The following is a 17,922-nucleotide window of genomic DNA, read 5'->3' as shown; positions in this document are numbered from 1 at the left end:
TACTGATTTAAATGCTAATCTTTTCTGAAAACACCCTCACAGATATACCCAGAAATAATGTTTCACTAGCTATCTGAGCATCCCTTAGCCCAATCAAGTCGATAAAATAAATTAACCATCACACAAACTTAGGCAGAGCCCCAGTAATTAAGAGCTATAATAATTGTGGCATTAGCACAAGACTAGAGCACTGGACAAATGGAATGGAGTCCAGAAATACATATACAGCCATCTACCTGATTTACACAGAGCTTCCACCACAATACAGTGGCATGGTCTTTTTAGTAAATGGTGGTTGATTTGAATACACATATGAAAAAATTAACATTGATACCTTGATTTATCACACCATAAATTTAAAAAAATACATTTGAGCTAGATCAGACCTAACTGTGAAAAGCTATACTGTAAAATTTCCAGAAGAAAACATGAGAGGAATATGTCCTTGGCAGACAATTTCTTAAACAGAACATTCCATGAAGCACCACTCTTTGTACATATGTACACCCATGAAATCACCATCGAGGCCAAGAGAAGGGACGTTTTCAGGGTCCCAGAAGTTCCCTAATGCCCTTCCCAGTTGATAGTCTATAGTTTTGTTTTGTTTTTTAAGAGGAGGAGCAAGACTTGAATAGGCACTTAATAAAAGAGGGTAATATTTGAGTGGCCAATAAGCATGTGAAAAAAAAAATTCTCAAAATCATTACTCATCAGGGAAATGCAGATGAAACTACAATGCGATACCACTACAATGTCAAGAGAATAGCACTAATTGTTACTGAACAAAACTTGAGTCTGCTAGCCCGAGCACAGTAAAGCAAATCTACTGACACCATGTTGTGATGAAGGAAAGTACTGCGTTTATTGCAAGCCATCCAAAATGGGAACAGGCAGCTCATGCTCAAAAGACCCAAACTCTTGGATGGCTTTCAGGGAAGGGTTTTTAAAGACAACGTGAGGGAGAGGGTGGCAGGGTGTGTGATCGGCTCATGCACAATTCTTATGACCATTGGTTGGTGGTGAGATAACCAGGTTGTATTTCAGGAGTCAACATCATCAACCTTCTGGTTCCAGCTGGTCTGGGGTCTACATGCTGGTGGGCAGCATACAGTTAACTTCTGTCTTCTGGGGGTTTTAGTTTCTGCAAAACAACTCAAGGATATGGCTCAGGATATTATCTGTAGCCCCTGAGGAGAAATTAAAGATCCTTGACTTTGTTTTATGGCTAAACTATTATTGTTTTGTCTTGCTTGCTTGATTGTTTTCTTTTGTTTCTGCATTTTCTCACTTCTCTAATTAAATTTGCTCTTTGGAACATGGGGAAGGCCTAGGACCTAAAGCTTTTCTACAAATAAGAGGCAGGAACATGGGGGTGGGGGGTCTGTCCCTGGGAAGGCCCTGCAGGGTCCTGCTCAGTTATATATTGAAAAGGACTGACAGTACCAAGTGTTGGAGCTGTAGAAATGGAATTCACAGTATTGTTGGTGGAAATACACATTGTTTCAATCATTTTGAAAAGGTGTTTGGCCGTGTCTACACACTAGAAAGCTAAATCTATGCAGTTTCAGAACTTCTCATATCTATATTTAGACATATAGATATAGATATCCTAAAGAAATTACTATGAAAGACAGACACACGCTCATAGCAGCTTTATGCAAAATAGCAAAATTATGAGCCTCAAAGTTCAGGAACAATAAAATGGATACATAAAACTGTGCCATATTCATTCAAGGGAATTCTACTCAGCAATGAAAAAGAATGTGCCACAGTGACACACAACATGAATGTATCTCACTTATTTAAAAGAAAACAAAGGCCAGACCAAAAAAAATCTATTGTGTGATTCTATTTACTTAAAATTTAGAAACAGGAAAAACGAATCCCTGGTGGTTGAAATCAGAAAAGTGGTTACTTTGTGGAGGAGAGGGTGACTGGGAAGGAGCATGGAGACTTCCGAGTTACTTGACAATGGAGAGATGAAGCAGGTACAATCTCAGTCACTGTAAAGCCAGACAGGCGCTGACACTGCTTACTGCCATCTACGAGCCACTACGTACAGCTGGCCTAGCCTCAGTTCAGCTTTTGGGGATTTCTGGAGGTGGGTAGAACATAATTTTTAGCCAGAACCCCTGCTGCAGTACGTCTGGAATATTTCGTGTTCATAGCCATCCTCTTGGTAGTTTTTTCAGGTGACACTCGGGATTCAGTGTTGGTCACAATCATGGATGCTGCCTCTCTTGGTCCTGGTTGAACTGAAGTTCGGATCTTGACCTCTGTTTCAGGAGGCAACCCTTCCAGTTGCTCTGGCATTTTAAATGGTTGATGATTCTTGGTTTGGTGCTCCATTTTCTCCTTCAAAGTCAAAAACTGTAGCCGGCACTTGGAACATTGAAAGACCCTCTTGTTCCAGTGCCTCCAAGCATGAGTTACGTAGGATGTCGCCACTTTGAAAATTTTGAGGCAAAACAGACAAAGCAAACTGTTCGTGTTCTCATGCCATGTTCTGAAATGTGCTTCCACATCAGCAAAGGCTGACGATCTGTAATTGCAAACCTGGCACACATAGGGCATTTCGCCAGGTTTATGATTGACCTTCATGTGCTGTAAGAGAACCCGATCTGTTTCGAAGGACAATTCACAGATTTTACAGACCGCAGAGGGCTCCTGGGAAGTGTGGACACTTTCAATGTGACACTGCAGCCGGAAGGGGGTGGGAAACTGGCGGTGGCAGTGCCGGCAGGTGGTGTGGATTTCCCAGCTGTCACCCCTCTGCTTCTCAAATTCCAAATGGTTCTTCACGTGGGTCATAAACTTGATATTTTTTAGGACTTTCAAGCAGCTGAGGCATTTGAAGGCTGTGTGGGTCTTCCATTCTGGCTGCCTGTCTCCTGGATGCCGTCCGTAGTAAAAATCATCAAGTAACATGATCAGATTTCCTTTCTTGGGATCAACAGTCTTGTTTTGACTTGCTAGACTTGAAAAGTCTGTTTTTGCCAGCCTTTCCAAGCTACATGCTCGATCTGGATCCATAGCATGGTAACGTGCCTGGTTATATGCATGAGCCCATGGAAATGATGCCCCATTGTGAACATGGCTTGATGAGGTCGGGACACCTTCCAGGGTCATACTTGTGTTCTTCGTAGGAAGGATACCTGGAGAGGCCACAGCTGAGGCCTGTCCCCCTGGGATTCCATGGCTGACTTTAGGTCTTTTGGGATTCCCACTGTATATATTCATATCTGAAGTGGGACGTCGCTTTGAATCATGAGGACTTTTATCCTTGCTTCCTACTGAGAATGCAGCTCTAGGTAGACAATGAGGCCATGGAGAGAGCAAATCTGAGGAATTGTGAAGCACGATTTGCACAGAGCTCATTTTATAATCAGGTTTAGATGAAGGCTCAAAAATAATAGGACTATCTACGTCTCCCCATTCAGATTGAAAAGCTGGTGAAATGGCTACTGCCTTTGACATCGGGGTCCTGCAATTTGCAGACTGCAATGTGCAAGTGGTATCTTGACTCATGTGACCCTTCTTTCTTGTTGAGGATGAGTCCCTTGTCACTCTGTTCAAAATGTTAGAAATGACCGGCTTTGAATTTGAAATCACTCTGACAAAGAGAGTTTCAGCATCTTCATTGACATGCTCCACTCCAACAAAGATCACCTCAGCACTGTCATCGTCCTCGTCTCTGGGTTTGGACCCTCCCATCTTCTTCTCTGGTCGTTCTGGTGCTTGTGCTTCCTCACACAGAAAGACGTGTGCCATTTTACAATCGCTTTTTGCTTGAAGTGGTCCCTTCTTCTACTGCTTTCTTTTGGCAAACTCCCACCTAAAGGCAACCACATGACACAGTCAGTACAGTTGTCCCCCCAGATCCGAGTTTTCACTCTCTGGGGTTTCAGTTAGCTCTCAGTTGTTAACTGAAAATATTAAATGGAAAATTCCAGAAATAAATAACTCATAAGTTTTAAATTGCACACCATTCTGAGGAGTGTGATGGGAGTCTCGCACCGTCCTGCTTCCTCCCACCTGGGACACTCGGTTATCAGATTGATTGTCAAGGTATCACAGTGCTTGTGTCCAAGTCATCCTTATTTTACTTAATAATGGCCCCAAAGCACAAGCAGAGTGATGCTGGCAATTCAGATATGACAGAGAGAATCCATAAAATGCTACCTTTAGGTAAAAAGGCAAAAGTTCTCAGTTTGATTTTAAAAAAAAGAAAAAAAAATTGTACGCTGATGTTGCTAAGGTCTATGGTAAGAATGAATCTTCTATCTGTGAAATTGTGAAGAAGGAAACAAATCCATGCCCGTATTGCTGTCACATTTCAAACTGCAAAAGTTATGGCCTCAGTGCATGGTAAGTGCTTAGCTGAGATGGAAGAAACATTAAATTAGTACAACAATATTTTTGACACAGAGACCACATTCACAAAACTTTTATAACAGTGTATTGTTATAATTGTTCTATTTTATTCTTAGTTACTGCTGTCAATCTCTTACTGTGCTTTTATAAATTAAACTGCATCGTAGGTATGTTTGCATAGGAAAAAACATTGTGTGTATAGGGTTTGATACTATCCATGGTAGCAGACATCTACTGAGGGTCTTGGAACGCATCCCCCCTCCCCATCGTGGATAAGGGGGGACTATTGTATTTATTTCAAAAGACAAAATTGGTGCCTTATTTAATCATCAGCTGAAACATTGAGATAACTATTAACACCCTTATTTTATAGGTGAGGAAACAGGCTCAAACCCAGTTAAGTGACATGATAATTTTAAACTTACCTCTCTGGCCCCCAGCCCCCACTTTTGCCTTATCTCCCCAGGGCAGCCCCAATGCTCCCATTAAACTCTGCAGGAGAGCTGGCATGCACCCTTTTGCTTATAGATCTCCAATCTCACTCAGAAATGCCAACCAACATGAAACGTCCAAAAGAGCCCTAGGCTATCGTCCGGGGTGCCCCTCCCTCCCTCCACTCTGTGAGTCTGGAAGACACCAGACCCTGTACAGTGATCAAAAAAAATTTCTTTTTTTGGTTGCACTGCGTGGCATGCTGGATCTTAGTTCACCGACCAGGGATGGAACCCTCATCTCCTGCAGTGGAAGTCATAACCATTGGACCGTCAGGGAAGGCCCCGGATCAAAATTTATTTTTTTAATTCCAGAAAGATCTTAAAAGCAAAACTTGAAGTTGCCTCGTGCTGGCAACTATATATATAGCATTACACTGTACTTAGAACTATTTACACAGCATCAACATTGTATTAGGTATTATAATGAATCCAGAGATGATTTAAAGCATACGGGAGGATCTACTCAGTTTATATGCAAATACTACACCATTTTATATAAGGGACTCGGGCATCCATGGCTTTTGGTATCTTTGGGGTGGGGAGTCCTGGATCCAATCTCCCACGGATACCGAGGAAGGACGGTACTTTCTCAGGACTTCTGTTGCTCCCCCTGCCTTGGATGTTCTTTCTCAGGTACCCGCATCCCAGCTCCTGACCTGCTTCAGGTCCACAGCTTCTCTGCAAGGCTTCCCTGACCATACTTTCAAAAATCACAACCTCCCCCAACTCACATGCCATATTCACCTCCGAAGCTATTTTTCAACAGTGTTTATCACCTGCCTAACACACAAGTATAAAATACATCTTGCTTCTTTTCTGTCTCCACCCACTAGACTATGAGCTACATACATGAGGGCAGGGAGTTGTTTTGTTCACTGCTGTATTCTTTGTTTCTAGAGCAACATCTGGCATACTGTCAATGTTACATGTTTGCTACATAAATATAAAGTAACTGTTACTAATATGATCATTTACCTGTACAACAGGCCCGAACCCACTAATTCCAGGCTCCCCAAGCACTTACACTTGATCTTAGCCAAAAGGCTTAGAAGTGATTTTCCAAGCATTTAATTAAATCCAAATCCTAATGATTTAACACCATCATACAAGGGAGAAAGTCAGCCTGCATGTAGTTGGGTGTGGGGAGGGGTGGTTATTGAAATAAAAGTTTTGTAACATAGTTCTCTCCCTACAATAGATTTGCTGATAGCTTCCATGCCATTAACACATTCATTGACACTAAGGGACATTCTAATGTTGACATTTGACCATTTTTGTTATCTTGCATTTCATCAGTAGCATTTCATAAGTTTGTTTGGATATATATATATTTCTTTTTTTTATAGTGGTATCAAAAATAATGTTGTGTCTTACAGTTGATGACATCTTAGATTCAATGAAAAATTCTATTTCTTTTCATAAGCTGAATCCAGCCTACTAAATTTACTTCACAAGTCACTAATGGGATGCTAGCTGCATTCTATAGGCAAATGGTTTAAACAGGGATTGGCAAATTGGCCTGCCCCGTTTTTTTTTTTTTACCCAGCCACCAAGCTAAGAATGGTTTTATATTTTTTAAGGTTTTTTTTCTTTAACTTTTAAGAATATATTTAATTTTTTTACTTTTTTTATTTGGGGGAAAAAAACAAAGGAATATTTTGTGACATGTGAAAATTATATGATATTCAAATTTCAGTGTCCACAAATAAAGTTTACTGGAACACAGCCACGATCACTTGCTGTTGCTGGAGGCTGTTTTGCACTACTAGGGCAGAGTCAAGCCACTGCAAGAGACCACATGGCCCTTAATGCCTAGTTACTATCTAGCCCTTTACAGAGAAAGTTTGCAGACTCATGGCTTCAGAGAACAAAATGGGGCATACCAAACTCCGTAGCTCACCAGCTCCTGAAGTCCAGATGATTCAGTGCACTCTGAGCCCCAGCGAAGGGTGAAGCTGGAACGTCCTGGTCTCCATATCCAGGAGAGATTTCTCTCAAGTTCAGCAGCACTACTTCCTGAGTCCTGTGTCCGTGGAACTCCTACCTGGCTCTCCTCAGTGACGCTGACTCAGAAGATTCCATGCCTTTTAAAGCCCATTATAATCCAATCCCTAGCATCCAAACAGGGCTCCAATCATGTTCCTGAACCAGTTTATTCTGATTGGATATTCAGCTAGAAACCTTTCATCCAAATTGCCAGTGAAAGGAAAGAATGTGGGTGGGGCTTCAGGGCCAGGCCCAGAAGCTGCCTTCCTGGTCCCCATGGCAGGCGTCCCCACTCCTCACTCTGGCGTCCACAGGCTCACCACCTCATCTCTAATTTACCTGCATTTTAAGCTATTGGAGGTCAGCAGGGGCAGGGGAATGTGGTCCACACAGATATTCCAACAGAACCCAGGCTGAGGTCAGGAACCTGAAAGGACAGAGGTCCTTTTCCAATGCCAGAAAATTCTCCATCTGCAGAGAGCAAAATCCTGCTCTCCTCCAGTCCCTGGGGGATCCAGGGGGCAGGGCTCACTCCCAAGTGGTCTGCACTTGAAGACTCAGCACCCATAGGACTCCCGGGGTCCTCATTGTAGGTCTTCAGGCTGAAGCCCAGGAGCTTTTTCTAAGCAGGGGCTCATTCTTTCCTAAACGAGCTCCAGGGGTGACAGCTCATACCCTGGTCTCCCTCCCTCTCCCCTCCTCCCTCCCTCCTCCTCCTTCACTCTCCCTTCCCTCCTCACCACCTAGATTATATCTGAAATTTTCCTTCCCACTGCCTTTACAGCCCTCTGCATACAGATTCTTGGGGATAGGGAGGGCTTCTAACAACTCCTCACTGGCAAGAATTATTTGTATTTCCACTCCTAATGCAACAGAGTCACTGAATTAGAACAAAAATGAAGTTCACTGGGCTTCCCTGGTGGCGCAGTGGTTGAGAGTCCGCCTGCCGATGCAGGGGAGGAAGATCCCACATGCCGCGGAGCGGCTGGGCCCGTGAGCCATGGCCGCTGAGCCTGCGTGTCCGGAGGCTGTGCTCTGCAACGGGAGAGGCCACAACAGTGAGAGGCCCGCGTACCGCAAAAAAAAAAAAAGAAGTTCACTAATGAAAGCATACTAAAGTGCCATAACCTGATATAACATCAAAAATACCTTTCTGGGACTTCCCTGGCGGTCCAGTGGTTAAGACCTTGTGCTTCCACTTCAGGGGGTGCGTGTTTGATCCCTGGTTGGGGAACTAAGATCCGACGTGTCACGCAGAGCAGCAAAACAAACAAACAAAAACCTTTCTTATCAAATCAACATGCTATACACCTTAAATTCATACCATGTATGTCAATTATATCTCTCTGAAGCTGGAAAAATAATTATAAATGATCTGACCATTAGAAAGAGCTCATTTTATACTTTTTAAAACGGATGGTGGTGAGTATCAAAACCCTATGCTATTTACATTCTTTTGGATATGCTTAAAAGAATGATATTAACAGTTTTATTTCCTTTTTTTTTTTTTTGGCCATGCTGCGCGGCTTCCTGTAGGATCTTAGTTCCCTGACCAGGGATTGAACCCGGGCCCTTGGCAGTGAAAGCGCCACCAGTTTTATTTACTTAAAGGGCCTATTTTTATTGTATGCCAGAAGCTACATCCTTTGCAGTGTTTACACTTATGATGAAAACATTTTTGATGTCAACTTAAAAACGTTTGCAAAAACTTAGGGGAAAAGAAGGAAAACTTTGACTAGTTGATACGTTTACAAAGATTGCTCAAATCTCAGAATCACCTGGGACATTGTGAAACATACAGATTCCAGGGCTGCATCTCACACCTGGGAAACTCAAATTACCAGGGCAGAGGCCTGGGAATCTGAATGTTCAATGTTTGCCCCATTTGATTCTGAAGTGAAGGGTGGCCCAAGGTGTAAAATCCTCCAATACTTTGGGAAACATTGATCTCTCCTATGATTAAAATGCCCACGAGTCCACTCCTTCAAGGGAGACTGAGGATGGGTTGAGGGTCAGGAATTCATTTCTCTTTCATTTGACACACTGAGCACCTGCCTTGGGATGAGCATGTTATTGGTGACTCAACAAACCAATCAGGGACTTCCGTGGTGGTCCAGTGGTTAAGACTCCACACTCCCAATGCAGGGGGCCCGGGTTTGATTCCTGGTCAGGCAACTAGATCCCGCATGCCGAAACTAAAAAAAAAAAAAAAAAAAAAAAAAAAAAACATCCCACATGCTGCAACTAAGACCCGGCACAGCCAAGTAAATAAATGAATGAATGAATATTTTAAAAAAATAAAAAATAAACCAATCAGAGACTGGAGCTTGAGCTGGGTGCCTCCCCCTCCCCCTCAGAGATTCTAGGACCCCCACCTGGATATGTAAGCAAAGCCCAGAGATCAGGATTCAGTTTGGGCTGCACTTCTGAATCACCTGGATTGTGCTTCTTGACCCTCAGTGAATCTAAGGAATCACCTATGCAGTCTTGTGAAAATGCACATTCTGGTCCAGCAGTTCTGGGTAGAGCCTAAGAGTCTGAGTTTCTCACAAGCTCCAGGCGATGCCCAGGCCACTTGGCCAAGGACCAACTATTAAACAGTAAATACTAGGGATCTATTGAAAAGTACTTATGTCCTGGTTGATTCTGCCCATCTTACTCCAAACCAACAGAATCAGTATCTTCAGAAACGGGACCAGGGAGTCTGTATCATTAAAGGTCCCGGGTCTTTCTAAGGAGCAGGTGGGGTACAAATCCCCTGCTTCAGATGATGACAGCGCCTGTGCAGCATTCACCAGGTGAATCACCCCTACCATCACCTCCTGTTTTGGGCTTCACTGTGCCCTGCAAAATTCATATGTTGAAGTCCTAACCCCCAGCACTTCAGAATGTAACCGTATTTGGAGATAATACCTTTAAAGAGGTGATTAACTTAAAACGAGTTTATTAGGGTGGCCCCTAATCCGATCTGATGGGTCTCTGTATGAAAAGAGGGAGGGGAATTCCCTGGCGGTCCAGTGGTTAGGGCTCCATGCTTTCACTGACGAGGGCCTGGGTTCAATCCCTGCTTGGGGAACTAAGATCCCAGAAGCCGCTCAGCGTGGCAAAAAGGGAATTGGGACACACAAGATATCAGGGATGCTTGGACATAGACGAACACAGGGACACAGCAAGAACACTCTCTTCATCTGCACGCCAAGGAGAGAGGCCTCAGGAGAAGCCACCCTGCCAACACCTTGATCTTGGACTTCTAGCCTCCAGAACTGGGAGAAAATAATTTCCTGTTGTTTAAGCTCTCCCCCACCCCCAGTCTGTGGTATTTCTTGTGGCTGCCCTAGCACTCTTACACACTGTTTAGATCAGGAGCCCATGGAGAGGGCTCACCTCAGGTATAGGTAGGGGGTATGCAGGTGATAGCTCAGCTCCCAGGTGACTGCCGGCCATCAACAAATGCCCAACCACCCTGATTTTCCAGGAAGCAGGCTGCTCCTCTTGTGGATTACTTCCTGAAGACCACTGCTGCTAGGGGCCCCACTCAATTCTCTTTCTGGCCCCAACTCTTTTACTTCTCTCTCTAGACTGTGATGGACAGAACCTTGAGGACAGAGAGAGTCCCATTCTCATACCATCCTGAATGTGAGGGGAACTATCTGTTTTGGCCAAGAAAAGGAAGAAAAACAAACCACAGCTGTATAACAGAATACTCTGGGACGTCCCTGGCGGTCCAGTGGTTAAGACTCCACGCTTCCGGGAACTAAGATCCCACATGCCGCACGGCAGGGCAGAAAAAAAAAAAAGGAAATGACCTGTTCTAACCTTTCCTTCCATGGACAGCCCCATGGCCAAGTCCAGCCCCGGCCCAGTGCTGTGGAGACAGCTCCCTGGCACTTGTGGTCATGATAGTGGAGTGATATGTGGTCAGCCTGATTATCTACCAACAGGGCTGGGCATCTCACACCATCTTAGAACTTTGTACCCAGGAGGAGATCAGGCCCTCAGGACCACAGGCTGTGCCTCCTGACATGCAGACCAGGGCTGTGTGAAAAGTGGACTCTACTTTACGATGTGGCCCAGGAAGCACACCTGTTCCTGAGGACGTTAATCCAGATGGCCAGCCTCTACCCCTTCCTCCGACTCCAGGGGAGAGCTTGGCTCTACCATTGTTCTGCAAGCTTTTTCCTCTTCTGCTCTCCCTGGGAGAGATTTGTCTCAAGAGACTAGGGCTTTCATGATCAGTGGCAGAGCCTTCGGCTTCCTGCTGCTTCTGCTGTCAGCTCTCAGCTCTGAGTTAAATGTAAGGATGTGGCAGAGAGGGACCAAAAGGCAAGGGACCGGGACACACCAAAAAAAAATCAATCAGTGATGACTTATACCACCTGCTTACCCAAAGCAAGGTGATGTTAATTTCCAGGGCATTCCTAGATGAAAATTTCGGTGGCCCATGCTAGCCACAAGAAGGGTTTAGTGGGAGCCCCCAACTCTAAGGGGTGCCCCTAAGGAAGGGGACTTGGTCACAGAAAAGTGCTCTGATGGGCAAGGGGGGATTAGTTAAAACCTTAGCTCTGCCAGGTTGGCAGAGAACCAGGATTCGGGGGAAATTCTGTCTTTACCACATGGATTAAGGTAAAAATTCCAAATTACAGATTAATCATGTCAAGGAGAAAAATGTCAAGTTACATCTAATGCTGAAATCCTGAAATCAGATGTGACTCTTTTTTTTTTTTTTTGACAATTGAGAATGGATTTTGGTCAGCCTTTGAATAAAAATCATGTACAAGTTTTTATTAATTTAAAAACAAAACAAAATAAAACCTGCGGGGATATTAGTGGCATAAAAGTACAGTTAGACAGTGGATCCAGGGATAATGTATTGTCCCTTAGAAACTCCTTTTTTTTTTGGCCGAGCTCTGTGGCTTGAAGGATCTTAGTTCCCCAACCAGGGATTGAACCCCTTCCCCCTGCAGTGGAAGCGCAAAGTCCTAACCACTGGGCCACCAGGGAATTCTCAGAAACTACTTTTCAATTAAAAATCATACTTATGCAGAGTTAACAATAAAATCTAACCACACGAAAGAGCATTCACCCACTGAACAGCAAGTCTCACAGCCCCAGACCACAGGTATCTGTCTCTGTTCCCAAAATAAACTATTGTTAAGAATTTCTCAGGGCTTCCCTGGTGGCGCAGTGGTTGAGAGTCCGCCTGCCGATGCAGGGGACACGGGTTCGTGCCCCGGTCTGGGAAGATCCCACATGCCGCGGAGCGGCTGGGCCCATGAGCCATGGCCACTGAGCCTGCGCGTCTGGAGCCTGTGCTCCGCAACGGGAGAGGCCACAACAGTGAGAGACCCGCGTAACGCAAAAAAAAAAAAAAGAATTTCTCAAGTGTCCTTCCTTGCATGTTTTCCTCATCCACAAGCACACACCCCTCTTCCCCTGCTTTTATGTAAATTGTGTATATTATTTGCACACTCCGCAAATTTAAGTTGTGTTTTATTAACATAATTTTACTGAGTGATTTTAACTTGGAAGGGGAGAAATCAATCAGGGAGTTGGATGATTATTCTCATTTGATTTCAAATGATCAGAAGCAAACAAGAATGCATCTTCTGTGGAGGATGTGAGGGAAGGACCACAAGGGAGGCATGAGATGCTTCGTGAACACAAAGGTATGGGAGCCCCAAATTCAAAGGTCAAAGCAACTTACAGATAAATGTCAGAGAGTGCTCTTTAGACATATCTGTGTTTTCTGGTTGTATGTTTCTGCTAGAAAAGATCCCAAGCCTTTTCCAATGGTGGCTTAAAATGCCACTAGGTCCTATCTTTACCCTGAAAAATGACTGAGTCACTGAAAACCTCACCGGAAGCAGGAGATATTGTTGGGAATAATAATACCAATAACACCAATTAATGTTTATTTAGCACTGACGATGAGCCAGGCCCTGTTCCTGGAGCTCTATGTCTTTTATTCCATTTAATCAAAGTTATGGGACTTCCCTGGTGGCATATTGGTTAAGAATCCGCCTGCCACTACAGGGGACACTGGTTCGATCCCTGGTCTGGGAAGATCCCACATGCCGCGCCACAACTCCTGAGTCTGCGCTCTAGAGCCCACAAGCCACAAGTACTAAGCCCGCATGCTTAGAGCCCGTGCTCTGCAACAAGAGAAGCCACCACAATGAGAAGCCTGTGCACTGAACTGAAGAGCAGCTGCATCTAGAGAAAGCCCACGTGCAGCAACGAAGACACAATGAATCCAGAAATTAATTTAATAAAAAAGTTATGAGAAAGTGTGTATATATTATTATTATAATATCTAATTATTACAATATGATATACTATAGTACAGATTTTTTTTTTATGGAAAGGCATTTTCTTTTAAATACTGCAGTGCATATATGTCAATTCCAAACTCCCAATCTATCCCTCCCCCCAATCCTTCCCCCCGGGTAACCATAAGCTTGTTCTCCAAGTCTGTGAGTCTCTTTCTGTTTTGTAAATAAGTGCATTTGTATCTTTTTTTTTTTAGATTCTGCATATAAGCGATATCATATGACATTTGTCTTTCTCTGTCTGACTTATTTCACTTAGTATGATAATCTCCAGGTCCATCCATGTTGCTGCAAATGGCATTATTTTATTCTTTTTAATGGCCGAGTAATATTCCATTGTATATATGTACTACATCTTCTTTATCCACTTCTCTGTTGATGGACTTTTAAGTTGTTTCCATGTCTTGGCTATTGTAAACAGCACTGCAATAAACATTAGGGTGCATGTATCCTTTAGAACCATGTTTTTCACTGGATATATGCCCAAGAATGGGATTGCTGGATCATAAGGTAGCTCTATTTTTAGGTTTCTGTGGTTTTTTTAAGCATCTTTATTGGAGTATAATTGCTTTACAATGTTGTGTTAGTTTCTGCTGTATAACAAAGTGAATCAGCTATATGTATACATATATCCCCATATCCCCTCCCTCTTGAGCCTCCCTCCCACCCTCCCTATCCCACCCTTCTAGGTGGTCACAAAGCACCCAGCTGATCTCCCTGTGCTATGCAGCTGCTTCCCACTAGCTATCTATTTTACATTTGGTAGTGTATATGTCAATGCTGCTTTCTCACTTCGTCCTAGCTTACCCTTCTCCCTCCCCGTGTCCTAAAGTCCATTCTCTACGTCTGTGTCTTTATTCCTGTCCTGCCCCTAGGTTCATTAGAACCATTTTTTTTAGATTCCATATATATGTGTTAGCATACGGTATTTGTTTTTCTCTTTCTGACTTACTTCACTCTGTATGACAGACTCTAGTTCCATCCACCTCACTACAATAGTTTTTTAAGGAACCTCCATACTGTTCTCCATAGTGGCTGTATCAATTTACATTCCCACCAACAGTGCAAGAGGGTTCCCTTTTCTCCACACCCTCTCCAGCATTTATTGTTTGCAGATTTTTTGATGATGGCCATTCTGACTGGTGTGAGGTGATACCTCATTGTAGTTTTGATTTGCATTTCTCTAACAATTAGTGATATTGAGCATCTTTTCATGTGCCTCTTGGCCATCTGAGATGTTAAGAAACTTGCTCACGATCCCAAAATAAATCACATCCCAGGCTTGGACCTTGGCAATGGGTCTATAGATCCTGAGCTCTTAATCCCTCACATGCACCTCTCTTTCAATAAAGTCTCAAGTGTCCGGGGTCTGCCAGACATGATGCCAGGTTCTGGAGCACAGAAGTAAACGGTAACTACCTCCTTGGATCGTTATGACTATTAAATAAAATAATGCCTGGAAATAATTTTGTACTATTGTGAAACCCAGCCTTCAAGATGGCCCTCGGTGATCCCTGCACCCTGGTCTTCACACCCTTGTATCGTGACCTCTCACAAGGAGCAGGGCACCAGCAGGATACTGTGTAGTGCTAGTGTGTGATTTCCAAGATTAGATCACAATGGACATTCTGCCTTCCTCTCTTGAATCACCCGCTCTGGCGGAAGCCAGCCAGCAGCCATGTCATGGGAACACTCCGGCAGCCCTCTGGGGAAGTCCATGTGGGTAGGCACTGAGGCCTCCAGCCAAAAGCCAAGGGAGACAGCCATCCTGGGGGAGGATTCTCCAGCACAAGTCAAGTCTGTCAAGTCTTCAGACGAGTAAGCCGATTAAGCCAGTATTTTGAGTCGACCCTTATAAGAGACTCTGAGCCAGAAACACCCGGCTAAGCCACAGTAACTGTGCAACAGGAAACAGTTATTGTTTTATGCCCCTACGTTTTGGGATCATTTATTTTGTAGCCACATCATTGGCCATAGGGGGTAAACTCAACCTCCAGCCCCTCTCTCCTCCTTGGAGGTCAGCGGGCTGGGACTGATTGTTTCAACCCTCTAATCACAGGATTGGCCCCACTGACAACCACCCCCCAGCCTTAGGTGCTTTCCTGAAGTCACCTCATTAACATAACAAAAGACACCTTGATCACTCTCATCACTTAGGTAATGCCAAAGGTTTTAGGAGGCAGTCAGATTTCATCTCTGTCCTGAACCGTTTTGGTCCATTTAAGGGATTGCGTGGAAGCACCTCTACCCGTCAACTAAAACACTGGGGGAACTGAGCTGGAAGAAAGAAGCAAGTGGAGGTGGATCTTCACCAATGAGTTAAGTGAGGAAAATATGGGTCCATCTCCTCAAAGGAAGATAAGATATTGAATAGCCTGTGGACTAGAACAAAGCCATGCAGGTGCCCACCAGGGCCATGAGTGTGGGGAGTATGTAGAGGTCGGACCCCGGGCCCCACCGGGCACTTGTGCTTCTCACACGAACCCCACTCTGGCACTTTTGGGTCCACATGGCACCCACCATTGCATTTCTGCAGTTCAAAGTTTCCCACGACACAGACTCAGCGTCTCCAACTCCCCTCCAGCTTCGTGTCAGCTGCAGAGTCTAGGCTATTTCTCTCAGAACCTAGTTGTATAAGCCACCTTATTAGTACCTCATTGTTGTTTTGATTTGCATTTCTCTAATAATTAGTGATGTTGAGCATCTCTTCATGTACCTATCGGCCATCTGTATGTCTTCTTTGGAGGAATGTCTATTTAGGTCTTCTGCCCATTTTTCGATTGGGTTTTGTTTTTGGTTATTGAATTGTAGGAGCTGTTTGTATATTTGGGAAATTAAGCCCTTGTTGTTCGCATCATTTGCAAATATTTTCTCCCAGTCCGTAGGCTGTCTTTTCGTTTTGTTTACAGTTTCCTCTGCTGTGCAAAAGCTTTGCTATGCAATAAGTTTGATTAGGTCCCATTTGTTTTTGTTTTTATTTCTATTGCTTTGGGAGACTGACCTAAGAAAACATTGGTACGAGACGTATGTCAGAGAATGTTTTGTGTGGCTTTTTTTTTTGGCCGTGTTGCACAGTTTGCAGGATCTTAGTTCCCAGACCAGGGATGGAATCCTGGCCAAGGCAGTGAAACTTGACTTTCAGAACCTCACTGCATTGATAGCATATGCCTCTTTGAACATGTTGATGACAAAATCTAAATTCTGAACAAAGACGCTTGTAAGATTTCTTTCTCAAGTGTGGTCTCTGGGCCAAATAAAGTCCCAAGTGCAGGGCACCCTGCTTGAGAAGCCAGAGGCAGTGTTCACTTTTGTTTTTCTTCCTTTACTTGCATTGGGCAGCTAATAATCACCACTGTCCTATATGGGGCCATCCATGACCGGGGCAAGTGACTTCCATAGGTTAGCCCTGTGGGTGACCTCACTGCAACGTCATGAGGTCAGTGTTATTATCTGTTTTGCGGCTGAGGAATCTGGCACTGAGATCACACGATCTCTGCCTCTGTTCTTCCTCGTGGAGAACCTGCTCGTCCTGTATACTTTTCCTCATATCCCAGAGGTGCCAGTTCCCGTTCCGGAAAATATGCTCTGTAACTTAGGGATGCTTGGGGATGCTGAGACTGGGTGCGCACTGGGGAAAAGTAAGAGAGATCTTTTCCTGACCCCGTTTTTCCCAGCACACCATCACTTATACAGATCTCTGCCTTCTCTCTTCTTTCAGAAATGGCAAAGCATGTCCTCAAGCCGAGGGGTCCATTTCTTGTTCTTCCTTACGGGACTTAGGGTAGGGGGCTGGAAGGGGTGGGGCAGAAGAAAAGAGGGTGCCTGCTAGGGGAAGAAGATAGAGAAGGGCCAGTGGCTGTGCGGCAGGATAAGGGATTGCTGACAGCTGGCCACACCAGATAGGCGGTGGAGGATAGCTCACGGTCAGGGGACATGCAGACGAGCCCTGCCCCGGCCTTGCTGTGTGGCCTTCTCCCCAGGTCGTGCGTGGGAAGCCAGGTAAGGCAGCCCAGGGCCACGGGGCGGACCCCACTGTATGACATGTCCCTTTTTTTTTTTTTTTTTTTTGTAAATTTATTTATTTATTTATTTTTGGCTGCGTTGGATCTTTGTTGCTGCGCGAGGACTCTCTAGTTGCGGCGAGCGGGGGCTGCTCTTCATTGCAGTGTACGGGCTTCTCACTGCGGTGGCTTCTCGTTTCGGGGCATGGGCTCTAGGCACACAGGCATCAGTAGTTGTAGCGTGCAGGCTCAGTAGTTGTGGCCCATGGGCTTAGTTGCTCTGCGGCATGCGGGATCTTCCCGGACCAGGGCTCGAACCCGTGTCGCCTGCATTGGTAGGTGGATTCTTAACCACTGCGCCCCCAGGGAAGCCCGTGTCCCTTTCATTTGGATGGGCTGTCTTGGGGGGTCCCACGGGATGGCCCCACCACACCCCCAAAACAAGTCTGACGTTCACCTGCTCTACCCAAGTGCTCCCAAGACCTGGCGTGGGTCTGTTCTGTCTTGGGACCCAGAATCCAGGACATCTCACTGGCTCAGAGTTGGCTTACCACCTCCTTGACAGGGAAGAAGGGGGGTTGTCCCGGAAGAAGGGCATTCTCACCCTGGTGTGACCTACCTCTGCACAAAACGATGAACTCTTTTCAATGTGGGAAACGAATAGTAAACAAATGTTATTTGTCTACGTGAGCTTACTAGTATTTTGCTAGCAGGAATTAAGATGTTTTTACAGGACAC

General features: G+C 44.7%; 1 protein-coding gene across 1 annotated transcript; it reads right to left on the bottom strand.

The window, feature by feature from the left end:
• Nucleotides 1-2,029: 2,029 nt before the first annotated feature.
• Nucleotides 2,030-3,774, bottom strand: LOC102977724 (zinc finger protein 280A). Its single transcript, XM_007128732.2, has one exon. The coding sequence runs from the start codon at nt 3,769-3,771 to the stop codon at nt 2,074-2,076; it is 1,698 nt and encodes a 565-aa protein (XP_007128794.1). The 5' UTR covers nt 3,772-3,774; the 3' UTR covers nt 2,030-2,073.
• Between the last annotated feature and the right edge of the window lie 14,148 nt (nt 3,775-17,922).

This window comes from Physeter macrocephalus, chromosome 19 (assembly GCF_002837175.3).
Source record: "Physeter macrocephalus isolate SW-GA chromosome 19, ASM283717v5, whole genome shotgun sequence".
In the NCBI taxonomy this organism is placed as follows: Eukaryota; Metazoa; Chordata; class Mammalia; order Artiodactyla; family Physeteridae; genus Physeter; species Physeter macrocephalus.
This window is presented reverse-complemented; position numbering and strand designations above follow the sequence as displayed.

What these genes read in the sequence shown, in the direction of transcription:
- LOC102977724 (XM_007128732.2), bottom strand. Translation starts at nt 3,771, where the DNA reads ATGGCACACGTCTTTCTGTGTGAGGAAGCACAAGCACCAGAACGACCA.